General features: G+C 42.5%; 1 protein-coding gene across 1 annotated transcript in view; it reads right to left on the reverse strand.

Annotated features, from left to right (window-relative positions):
* The window catches only part of DMD (dystrophin), a 3,148,630-nt gene that overhangs the window by 2,283,018 nt on the left and 852,810 nt on the right, over positions 1-12,802 (reverse strand). Inside the window, exons 3-4 of the mRNA XM_029603105.1 lie at positions 7,299-7,391; positions 5,542-5,619 (exon numbers count right to left, since the gene is read on the reverse strand). Of these exons, the coding sequence (XP_029458965.1) occupies positions 5,542-5,619; positions 7,299-7,391 (171 nt within the window). The remainder of the gene's footprint in view (positions 1-5,541; positions 5,620-7,298; positions 7,392-12,802) is intronic.

Consider the following 12,802-nt stretch of genomic DNA (forward strand, 5'->3'; position numbering starts at 1 on the left):
TTTCATTCCCTGACACAGATGAAAAGACAGCCATCAGCACCTCCACCGTGAATCCCAAGCATTGGGACAAGAAGGACTAACTCTGGAAGGTCCTTGTCCCTTCTCTGCTAAATCTGACTTGTATTGTCTCCTACCTTTCTGTGTGAGGTTAGTAAATATACATTGCAGAGGGGTCCATTGTGTGCTGCTAGAGCAAGAGTTTTTTTCCCTGTACTAATACTTTGCATTGCATTTGTTGGATTCGTCATTAATTACTATATTTCATTTTTTTAAACTCAGATTTCATTACATTTTTCCACTAAACTGGGAAAATAAGCAAATGTACAATACAAATAATCACCCCCAAACAAGCCAACTCCCTATCCCCCTCATTCCCTTAATTCCCTCCCAAAACAGACCCTGCCTCTTTCTTTAGCTGCCCACAGACCCAACCTACAAGTTTTGTCACCCACCCCAACATCACAATGCCCAAAGAAGTATGCTAATGGGCCATATCTCAACCCTTCAGGAACTGCAACATCAGGCCCCATAAATGCTTCACTCTTCTTGGTATTCCTTTGACCTTATTCATCGAATTTCCAACTCCGTCACTGTCCCAAGAACTGTCGACCAGCATTAGAGACTCTTTACGCCTCCATTTACCCAGTATAATCCTCCTTCCCACCAGAAACAGTTTTTTTAATCAGGCACTTCATATTTCCTGTTGGATGGCATCCAGTGAGTACATTAGAGAAATGTGTGTTGCTGTCTGGCTATAAGGTGAATGTTGAAACATCAGAAATTATGGTATTACTTGGTGGTGAGTTTGAGGTATTGAGGCGGAGAATTGTGAGTCCCTTGAAATGGACTAATGATCAGATAAGTATTTGCATATCTATGTATCTCGTGATTTGAACAAGCAGTATCAACTAAATCATGCTCCTTGCATCCTAAATCAAAAGAGATTGCGAGACAGTAGAGAGCTTCATGTGAGCTGGTTAGGTAGAATAAACACAGTGCATCGGAACTGGTTGCCTCACATTTTGTACTTATTTTTTAAACTTCTCTAGTAGGGATTAGAACCTGCACAAATATTTTCCCTGTGTTCATCTAGGATTTTTTTGCAGAAGGCTTTTTGCATTCCTGCACCTCTCCAGCTTTTGGGCTGTCCTCTTTTTTGGGATGGGTCTCAGGGGTATAAATTGCCACTGAGCACAAGCAGTAGCAAGAGGAAAGGTGAGACTGCAGAGAGTGCAGAGATCATCCCGAGATCTCAATCTGCAGAGTGTTGGAGAGGAGACTTTGAGTAGGTCCCCAAGGCCTAGTAAAGTGAAGAGGGTTTTTTTTGGAGATTACAAATTCTGAAGAAGAAGATTGAGAGTGATTTTTTGATATTTTGGATCAGTTCCTGACAGAGGGAGGACCCCTGGAAGGAAGGGCTGTATCCCTGTGTTTGCATCTTGTACCCAGCTAACAGCAAGGTGAAAGACAGAATTAAGTTTTTGAGCATTGTGAGAAGTGTTTTTGAGAATCTATTTTTGAAGCTGGGGAAAACTTTTTCATCATCCCTGGTAAATTTTAGAAATGGAGGAGAACTTACCTACACTTACTGGGACCAAGACATAGTGGGTGATCAAAAGAGGCACCCTGGATAAAGATACCTACTTCACTTTGATTTGTATTTTATTTCTCTTACTTATGAATTTTTGGAATCATAGCCTGGATATCATTTTTTAAGTTGAAGTAAACCTTTTTCATTATTTGAACACCAGCCTCGAACTCTGAGCCTTTAAGGGTGCCCTTTAGGATCGACTGACCCTCTTCTCTCTCTCTGTGAGTATTGATACAAGAGTGAGAGTGATTGTGCAGCCTGGTTACCCCATCACAGCACCTAGGGCCCCAGAGACTTAGGCCTCCTCTCGGCTGGAGAGTATTTTGGAGATCCGGGATAGTAAAAACAGCCCTGGGACTTTGCTGTAGCCCCTGCATCAGGGACCCTCCATCAGAGATGGGGGTTACACTTCCCTGGCCTTGCCTGCATCCTTCCTTTACCACTCTGAATACGATAAGATTATTACCAGGTTTATACGAAATAACTTTAAAGCAAGAATGGGTTCAAAACACTGCAGATACCTAGAATTGAAGTGGGTGTTGGGCTGCTACACTTCCAAATTATTATTTAGCAACTTTGTTAAGTTTACTGGCACCTCGCCCACTCAACATTGGTCTGAATTTGAGCAGGTTGATATAAAATGAAATGGACCATGGCATCATGACTATCTTTATTAACGGAATCTCTTAAGACTGATCTAGATCCCCCCGAGAGGTGGTTATTCCTGGTCGAGAACTCAGAAAATGGGACTAGAAGAAAGACATTGAGGACATACCCCGGTGGCTCATGAAGGAACCTCAATGATAACAGGACCAGAAGGATCAGCCATGGCAGGTGGAGAAGATCCACCCCCATAAGTATTTCCCTGTATATGCGTGTCATGGTCCATCATGGAGTCTGGTGTTCATGCCTACAAGTTTCCTTTTATGCGGTGACTCCTTTTATGAAGTGCTTCTGTCTCTGTCTGGCATGCTGGAGCAGTACATGCTGCTTCTTTCTGCCTTATTTGTGTCACTTTTCCAAAGTGCCTGTTCCCTCCTTTTGACCCCCCTCTGTTGTGTCTGTGTGTGCGAGTAACATGGTGGCATGTCTTTTCTGTGATGTGGGTGCCATCCATTGTTGCATGCAAAGAAAAGGTATGCATGGTTTCTGAGTTCCCCGAGTAGTGCCTGTCATGATGCTTGTCTTGACTTTCTGGGTCATAATCCACATTACGGAAGTGCAGGCCAAAATTTTTTTTTTGGTTCTTTTTTTTTTTTTTTTGTTTCTGGTGGGAGAGGCCGTTTTGCCGTTCATTTAATGTTTTTTTTCTCCATCAGTTCAATTCCTGAATAAAAATATATATATTAAAAATACAAAAAAAAAACCCCAACAATTTTAATTATGTATGTATTACTCTCTCTACTCCATCCCAAAATTTTTTATTAATGGAAACAGAAAATAAATCTTTTCAATAAATAAATAACAAAAATGAAATGGGTCTCCCAGAGGCCTTCCAACCCCCACTCCTGCCTCTCAACAAAGCCTTAGGTCCTGGGCTGAGCCAAGGTGGGGCCTGCCTGGGCCCCTCTGATCCCCCTTCCAGACACACAAAACCAGCTTCTGGACCATGGCCTAGCTGGCTGGGCTGAGCCAAGCCTAGCCAAGGCCCCCCCTAGACCCTTCTGACCCACTCCCACCCCTAGCTAGTTTTTCAGGGCAGGGGAACCCCCCTGGCCTCCCCACTTACCCCTTTTGATTTCTTTTAAAAATAGTGACAGCCACTCAGAGGATGGTGCCAATATAACATTACTTTGGCACCTGTCTGAACTGCTGCTGGCACCATTATGTTGTACAGCCATATAACAAAACGTCACTGGCTGCACCTGACACAGGCACCAAAGTGACATCACTTTGGCTCCATCCTCCAAGCAGCCAGCACCATTTTTAAAAGGAATCATGGGGGGGCAGGGAAACAGACATAGTTTCTGGGTTAAAGAGGTCCCCAGCCCAGGCAAGCTAGACATGGGAATATCAGAGGAGCCTAGGGCGGCCACAGCTGGATTGGGCTTAGCCCAGAATTGGGTAGGCTCGGGCTACCAGGCTGATTTTGTGTGGCTGAAAAAGACTGGCGAGGCCCATGTAGGTCAGCGCTAAGCGGCACCTAGGCTCCAAGACTTTGTTGACGATCGGAAATTTTAAGGATATTTTTGTGAGAGGCTATTTTTTGGATTATTCCATTTAGAATGAACAAAAAATGTACTCATTCATCTTGTTTAATGCATTCATTTTAAACAAATGCATCTCTCTACTGTAGATCCTCTCTCCTCTGTGCAGTCTTTATTCATGTCTCTTAGTGTAACTGAGTTTCTTCCCATTTCATCTCTTTTCCCCTAGCCATCCAGGGTGTGTAGCAGCCTTTCCAAAGGCAAGCGTGCTTCACACCTTGCAGGCCAACAGACGTTTCCTATCTTTAACTGTGCAGTGCTGCATACATCCAGTTGGACTATATATATATTTGTCATTAAACCAAACAATGGTAATGATACTTCTTGTTAGGAAGATTATTTCTACCATGCTGGGTTTAAGATTTGGTGATTGTCCACATACTCTTTATACAGGTATTGGTTTGTCTGCATTATGATTTGCAGCTTATCTGATTCACTGCAAACATTTAGGCATTTTTTACGTGGATCGGTGTTGTTGACTGTTTTATTGCATGCCTGACTATGATTATTGATTCCAATGTTATTTTTTTTTTATTTTATTAAAAGAGCAAACTCTGTTAATATAAGAGAAGCCTTTGTAACACTTTTGTAAGGTAATTTTCATCCGTTTGCTAATGCTCATCTCATTTAACATTACCCTAAGTTGTAGGCCAGTGAATCAAGGTGCCACTGGCTTTCAGGTATCCTGACCATATCTCTCCACGGCGTTACTGTTCCACCATGGCTTACTGCTGTCTTGAGTGAATACAGTAATTTCTTTGGATTTATCCTTCAGGAAGCAGTTTGATATATGATACCATTTTCATTTTTCCCATGGAGACTGCAAGTTCATGTTCAAAAAAGGAAACTCCCTGTGCAGCTTCCCTTTGAAAATCTGAACTGCAAAATCCACCTTTGCATCCGTTTGTCATGTGCATTTACTCCCCTGAACCCCTCCCCTCCCCCACCCAGGGGTGAAAATGCCTGCGTGCTGTGAAACATACTTTGCACAGAGGCTTGACAATTTTCAGAAGCTCGTTTCACAGGTAGACGGGTTATTTACCCATGAAAGATGCATTGAGGGTTATCCTCATTATTACATGAGCAATGAAAGAGTCTGGCAGAGCTAGAAGGCTTGGATAAACGGTTGCGGGGAAAAGGAAGGAAATATTTGTCATTTCACGCAGAATTCAATCTCAATGGAACGAAAAAGCGTGAGGATTTTTACCTCATTCACATAATATTTGGGTGCCCCAAATACCTACTCAACTGTACAGGTAAATCATGCCAGCTCCAAAGCCTTTTAAGTAATTTCGTCTGTTGACATCGAACTTTTTGCCAAATATTTCACAAGTTGCAGAGGTGGCAGCCAAAAGCAGTCTCGAGCTGACTGAAGTGTCTCTCTGCTTCACATTTTAATAGATCAATTTACGTTCAAATTAGAAACCAAAAAAAAAAAGTTGCTTGATATCTCATCTTCACAGGGCATTTACAATGAGATGAGGATGTATATATATATATATTTTTTTTTTTCTGCTTTGCCACTTTTCAGCGCTCCGAGGCAATGGATTTTGCACTGCTTGAATTCAGCCTGGCACAAACAGACTGCGCCTCTGGCAGAGCCCTGTGGGGCAAGCTTGAGCCTGCATGAACAGGGCTGCTTAGAATTATCCAATGGCCTCAGGAACCTCGCGGCCTTCGGCCAGGGTTCGGGCTCTCACTTAAAAGCATTGACGCGTGCGTGCCGTCCCAGTGATTACTTACGTTATTCTTCTGCAGGACCTGCAGCGCCTTGTTCACATTGTTCAGAGCATGAACTCTCGTGGAGCCTTTCTCTTTTGTCTGAAAGCAGAATTAAATAGTCCTCACCATCCACCATAAACAGAAGTGCAAGCCCATCAGCCCCCTCGTCATGAAATCATGCATGGGAGCCAAGAGCTTACTGTTTTCTCTTTGGGTCTTTATTCTGATATATCGTATGGATTATATTTCTATACTTTTTGGAATGAAAGCTGTACACCTTTAATTATGACAATATGTCCTTTGAGTTATTTCTCTGAAACATATCTTGATCCGTCCAAGAACATATTTAAAAACACCGTACCACAATTTAAGACAGAGCAATTGCAAAGACAACAAACAGTGGTGTTCAGACAACAGGAACAGATAAAAAGATATCCACAATGCAGACTTACTCTAGTGCAATGCTTCCCAATCCTGCCCTGGAGCTCCATACCTAACCAGTCAGGTTTTCAGGATATCTAAGAAGGAATATGCCTGAGATAGATTTGCATACAGTGAAGACCCAGTGCATGCACATCTATCGCTTGCATGTGCATTGTGGATATCCAGAAAAGCAGTCTGTCTCTCCAGCACTGTTAGGAAGCACTGATCTAGATCTCAGGGTCACACTCTCAGCAACTCCTCTGTTTTGGTTTTGTGTTACCTGTTTACCTTAGAACTGGAACCAGGGCTGGGACACCCTGGTACCAGAAAGCTTCATTCATGGCTGTTTCTTAACCCCCAACCCTCAACAGATCTAGTCTGGTCATCTCAGTGAAGGCCCTGGGCCCCTGGGGCCATGTACCAGAGCTCCTTCTGGAATCACGGGGCCCGAAGCCAGCCACTAGGTGTCGGACTTCAGGCAATGACGACAACTCCCATTCCCCAGGGGCTGTGAATGTTGCCACATGGCAGGGCATAACATTTGCCACTTGAGGCCCCATACCTGCCAGCAATCCCTCTATTAAAGGCCTCAGTCGCTCTGGCTTTTCTCTCATGTTGTGTCTACTAGCATACTGTGAGATTTTAGGACCACTTTAATGATCAGGCAAAGATACGGTAAAAACAGAATTTAAGTGTTGGGGGTCTTTGCCCATAAAGGCCTCATTTAATGACTGGGACAAACTCCATTGTATTTTCACACAAGAGTTTTTTTGATATGGCTTATGTTGTTCGTTTCAGAATTTCCTTGACTTTACCATCATGGCTGTAAAACGTCATAATAATGTCATGTGTGCTCTTTACCAGGAGATAAATGCACAGTTCACATCCATTAACTAACAATGCAATGAAATTGTGAACAGTGGCACCTATAGGTATGGTGGTCTATTCTGAGCTGATTTAGTGTTCATTTGGCAGTTTGAAAGTTAGAAAAACTATATTTTTTCATTATACACTAACTCGCAAGCTTGTAAATTAGACTTACAAGGTTTTATAATGGTAAAACAAACATCCTTAACAAGGTATGCAACAAAATATATCAGGGGATGATGGCTAGAATATGAAATATGTTATTAAGGCACCTAGTGAAGTGTTCTTGCATTTTAGTCCACTATTAATCATACTCACTGTCGATAAATGGTGGCAGGTGTGATGCAAAACTGGCTCTTATAAAAATAGTCTATTTCTTAGCATATCTTTCATTTTAAAGTAATGCCATGCTGTGTGTATGTATCCATATAAATATCAGGATCTCAATATTTTAAGGTTGTTAACATCTTGTAAAGCATATTACATACATGTTTCTGGCCTGTGAGACCATCAAGGAGGTCCAGAAGTTTTCTTCCATCTCGAAGGTCGTTGAAGAGATCTTCAATCTGATGTTTACCGAACTGAAATGAAATAATAATTTGGTTAAAAGCTAAAGCTGCTCACAGAAATAGTAACAGAATTTGAAAACAAAAGCAGGCCCTCATAGCCTTTTCCAGGCGCAAAAAAATACTTATTACTACTTTGCACATGCCCTAGAGGACTTAATGAGTTTGTTCCTGAGGCAATGGAGGGTGACGTGACTTGGCAAAGGAGAAGCAGGATTTGAACCCTGGCTTCCCTGCTGCTGCATACACTAGGCCACTCTTCCACTCCGTATGTGCTACTTACATACACAGTACATAAAAATGAGAAACTATGGTGTTAGCATGAGGCTAAATAAATCCTATATGTAACCCCTTTTTTAATGGCACTTCCTGAGACGGGCACAGGGCCATCTTCGAGAACTGCAATGTGAGAGAAAACTGGCCGGATTAGGATTCTTCCAATGGGAACAACTTCTGCTGCAGGCCCAAGGGGATTGGATTCCACCCAGCAAACAAAAGAAAACTCTTGACTAAAGAATGTGTTATTCCAAAACCAAAGAGTTTACCGAAAATTAATATAGTAGCAGGAAACACAAAGAAATCCAGTCCACAATTTTGGATTCTCCAAAATACAGTTCACAGTCCACATACAACATATAATATGGTTACAGAGCAATCAAGCCCGGCTGTATCGGGTATGCAAACTGAGCAATTGCACGAGGTGGCACACCCAGGAGGGCAGCAGACTGAGCCCACCATAGGGAGCAGCAAGAAGCCCATATGGCCACTGGTGGACCCTTAATAGACACATGGGGGTAACTTGCACAGAGAGGTAGTTACTACCATAAGAAACTTGCTGGGCAGACTAGATGGACAATTTGGTCTTTTTCTACCATCAGTACTATGTTACTATGACTCCATACCACTGGCGGCTGAAGAAGAGGGACCTCATTTAGCGGATCCTCATGTGCCAGCTGGCCCCACAGTAAATACTCATGGTACAAGCACTTCCTGAATGCTCATCTCATCAGTTCTGGAGACCGTATCTCCGAAGGGACAGAGACAGGATGAAGGCGGTCCAGAGAAGGACGACCAAAAACGTGAATGGTCTTCATCGAATGACTTATGAGGAGAGACTGAAGAATCTAATTATGTATACCCTGGAGGAAAGGAGGAGCAGGGGTGATATGATACAGATGTTCAGATACTTAAAAGGTTTTAATGATCCAAAGTCAACGACAAACCTTTTCCATTGGAAAAAAAAAATCAGCAGAACCAGGGGGTCATGATTTAAAACTCCAGGGAGGAAGACTCAGAACCAATGTCAGGAAGTATTTCTTCACGGAAAGGGTGGTGGATGCCTGGAACGCCCTTCCGGAGGAAGTGGTGAAGACCAAAACTGTGAAGGATTTCAAAGGGGCGTGGGATAAATACTGTGGATCCATAAAGCCTGGAGGATGGGAATGAATAGAAGAGGTATGGGGGTGGCTTGTGGGAATGACTGCTACTACCTGGTGATTAATACCCTTATTCAATAAAAATTCCCACGGTTAATGAGACTCCAACATTGCTCTATGCTTCAATGGCAAGAGGAAATGTGGAAAAGAGGATTTACATTCAGGCAACAACCAACAAGGTAGCACAGTCTGGGTAAACAAATAAGCGTGGGAGTAGCTTGCTTATTGCGGCGGTTACTACCCCTAACAAATTAAGCCTGATACTTCACTTTGAATGCATATCCAGTGCAGTTCACTGCTTCAATGGCAGGGAGAATTAAGAAATAGGATTTACATCCAGCCAACATCTAACAAGGCATTGATCTGAGCAGTATGAGTATACAAACATCGGGGTAACGTGCTCAATACGACGGTTATTACCCTCAAACATTAAGCCTTATACTTCAATTTGATACAGCTCCAACACTGCTCTCTGCATCAATGGTGGGGGTGGAAGGAAATTAGAATCAAAAACCTACCAATAAGGGCCCTGAAATTCAGTGGTCGGAGTAACAGATAAGTCACCTGCGCGCGCATGTTATAAAATTGGGTGTCCATCTTTGCGTGCCAGGTAGCGAGCACGCATTTTTTAAAAATCTACGTGTATGTGTGTGTGTGTGTGTGTGTGTACATGTGAATGGGAGCCTGCTTTGGAGGGGAGGGGATATAAAAAAAGTTTATGCCACCCCACCAATCCAAGACAAAATCAAGGTGATTGGAAAACACAAAGGTTTTCAGGTATGAGAAGCAGGGGATTTTTCCCTTCTTATTTTAATTATTGGGTATTTGATGTGTTTGCTATTTTGAAATATTTTATTGCTGTTTGGAAATTTTTACAACTTTTTATGTGGGTTCTTCATTATTGGATGTTATTCTATATGTCCTCTGGTAATATTATTTTTATTAGTATGGTTTATTATGATTGCTTTATATTTCCTGATTTTATTGTTTAATTTATGAGGACTGGTGATGTTTCTGTCTTTCCATTGCTTCATTGCAGACAAAGTCTGTCTTGTTGCAGTTTTCAGTTCAGTTTCTATCTATACATTTCTATTTATTCCTAATAATTTCTTTACTCTATAATTGGTGATGGCCTGTCTGTGTTCTTCATGTGTAAGCAAGTGAGGTATTATGCTAGCATGTTGTTTCTATGTAGGAATTTAGAACAGACTGGTTTGTTCTGCTTTCCTAATAGTTGTTTTAGGGCCTGGTGTAATATTTACCTTTTCATAGCTAAGGCTGTTCCTGTTTGAGTACTTGCGGTTAGTACTGTTTTGATATGGGAATTTTACTGTATTGTCATTCAGCTTACTGAAGGCTGTCCAAAGGCCAAACCCACACCTAGCAGGTATTACAATAGGCCTAGTTCTATATGGGTTCCATGGCCTAGTACTATATGGGTTTTTTGCAGTGTTTTCTGGGTGGCACCACAACAGTGCATGTTTTTCTGTATAACAAACTGATGCCACCTGCAGGGCCCAGATGGCACCAATTTTATGTACTGGTTGGTGGAACAGGAGCACCTGAGGATCATTCCTGCACAATTTAGAAATTTTGGACTTGTAGATGGGGTGAAATAGGTTCATGGGAGCATGTTAATTTTGACAGTTTGGCTTGCCGGAGGGAGCAGGTCTGGGACAGAGCGCGAAACTGACAGTTTCTATTGTGTGTTGGTTACTGGGGAAAACAACAACAATTTTGTGTTAAAAAAAACCTGAACGGGGGAGGGGGTAGTATTAAAAAGTTTTAACACAGGGCAGCAAAAAATGTTAGCACCGGCCCTGAGAGCAATGGAATAGATCCCAGGGGGGTCTCTTCTGGCCTCACTTGCCTCCAAGATTCTCCCAAATTTACTTTCAACCCTCATTTGCAGAGTCCTTGGGTACCTGTAAGTGGCAGGTCCTTCAGGAAAAGGTTCCCCCCTCTTCTTCTCAAGATGGTTACACCCTAAAAAGTCCCACTGCGGCTCCCAGCTGTAGATTTCTAGCACCTTACTAGAGGCCCTCTGACAAGGTTGAGCTTTCCTCCCTTGGTGCGAGAGACAAGGGGTGGGGTGGGGGGAGGGGGGAGGGAGGCACTTTCACACACGCCTCTAAAAATATAAGAAAATATAGGAAACCGATACACTCTGTCTCTGGGAAAACTGAAACAATGGAGAAACCTCTGTAGAGGGCAGGCCACCATACTTGTTGCTTCTCTTCATGCCTCCAGGACATGGACTCCCTCTAGTGTCTGATGGAAGCACCTACAAAGAATTTGCACAAAGGCCCACCCCTTTTGGAGAAGGACCAAGACCATCAAGCACACTCCTGACCACTCCCGCAGCTGGTAAGTTCCTATCTTTAACTCTGTGGTGAAAGTGTAGCGGGCTTTACATTTAGGGTCACTGAGGAAACCAATGCAAGAAATGCATCTTATTTGGCAGCTCACCCCCCCGTTACATGTGCTTTCTACAAACAATGGTGTACACACAACACTAGCAGGAAAGGTGATTGCAGCTAACTCAATGGAAAGGCCACATAAATAGCAGAGATTTAAACCTTTCTAGCCAAGTTCCCTGTAGGGAAACCGGCCTTATAAGATCGTCATGTCTGTGAGTGTGTCTGGCCATCTGTATCTCCCCTAAAACTATTCAACCATTTTGGTCCCAGATAGCAGAGCACTCAGTGCCCCAGGCAGGTGTCACACTTTTGGTACATATGCAGGACTACAGCACCGACAACCGAAGAGAGACCACTGCGGGTGCCACACTGCTTTTCTGGATTTTTTTTTTTTGTCAGTTCTTAACCTTGCCATGTAATTCGGTAGCTTAATTTGGTAATGGTTGCTCTCGTAAAAGCAGACTGCTATGCAAATGAAAAAAAGAAATCAAAGCATTGTTTGCAAGGGCCTGTTCTCTTTCTCTGTCACCTCCCTGCTACTTTAAATTTGTGGAAACAACCAAGTTAAAACAATTATATAAGCAGCCCCTAAATTCTAGCAGACATTGTTTTTTTCAGCTTGCAAAATGCAATAAAAACACAGTATGACAGCAACTCGAAGAGGAGATTTTAATTACAAATGTGTTGTACGCTGAATGCAGTTTCCAGCATGCCATTGATTTTTTTATTTTATTTTTTTTTTTTTAAAGGAATTGGAAAGGAAACCTCCTATTAATCAGTAACTAAGAATTAGTCAGGACTTCCTGTTGTGGTTCCAAGCACCTCATCTCTGACCTGGAGCTTTCTCTGACAGCAGGGTAAATTAAGCCTTCTCTCTTTTATTCAGATTAAACAATGCCTGTAGATCAACAGTATTTACTCTCCAGAAAGACAAGTGCATAGCAAGATTGCAAAATAATAATAATAATAATAAAAAGAACATTCCATGTGTTAAATAAAACCTATATCAGGAAGAAAGAAGCTATCTGCAGCCATGAAACAGTACTGCACTTAAAACTCTTTTGCAGAAGGCGTACTCCTTTCTCTGCCAGAGAACCAGGCAGAAGTGCAAATTCGTCAAAGCCCTCACTGGTCGATTCGGAACTCAACATTGCCCTCTTAAGTCACTTAGGGTCTGAGTCCTCAAGGTCTTTTCCCCGCAGGTGGAGAATGAGAGGAAGTCCTTGGCCTCAAACCTGCACAGTCTTGTCATACAATGAGAGGAAGGGAGCTTGGGCCACTGCTTGTGATCAGCTCGGGGGGGGGGGGGGGGGGCACAACTGACATCTTTATTCAGTGCCTGCTTTAATAGAATAATGAAGAAATACCATCCGATGATATTGACCCGAACAGCTGGGTAAAGCTAACTTTAATAAACAAGAGATAATTAACACGGCTGGGGTGCTCGCCCCTGCTGCAGCAATGTATAATAAAATGTGTATTTCTTGTCTCGACAAACACATTCTGTTTGCTCAGTTTCAGTTCAGAACAAAAAAAAGACCAACCAAACTAATAAGTAACAGGCATTGTT

This window comes from Rhinatrema bivittatum, chromosome 5 (assembly GCF_901001135.1).
Source record: "Rhinatrema bivittatum chromosome 5, aRhiBiv1.1, whole genome shotgun sequence".
NCBI lineage: Eukaryota > Metazoa > Chordata > Amphibia > Gymnophiona > Rhinatrematidae > Rhinatrema > Rhinatrema bivittatum.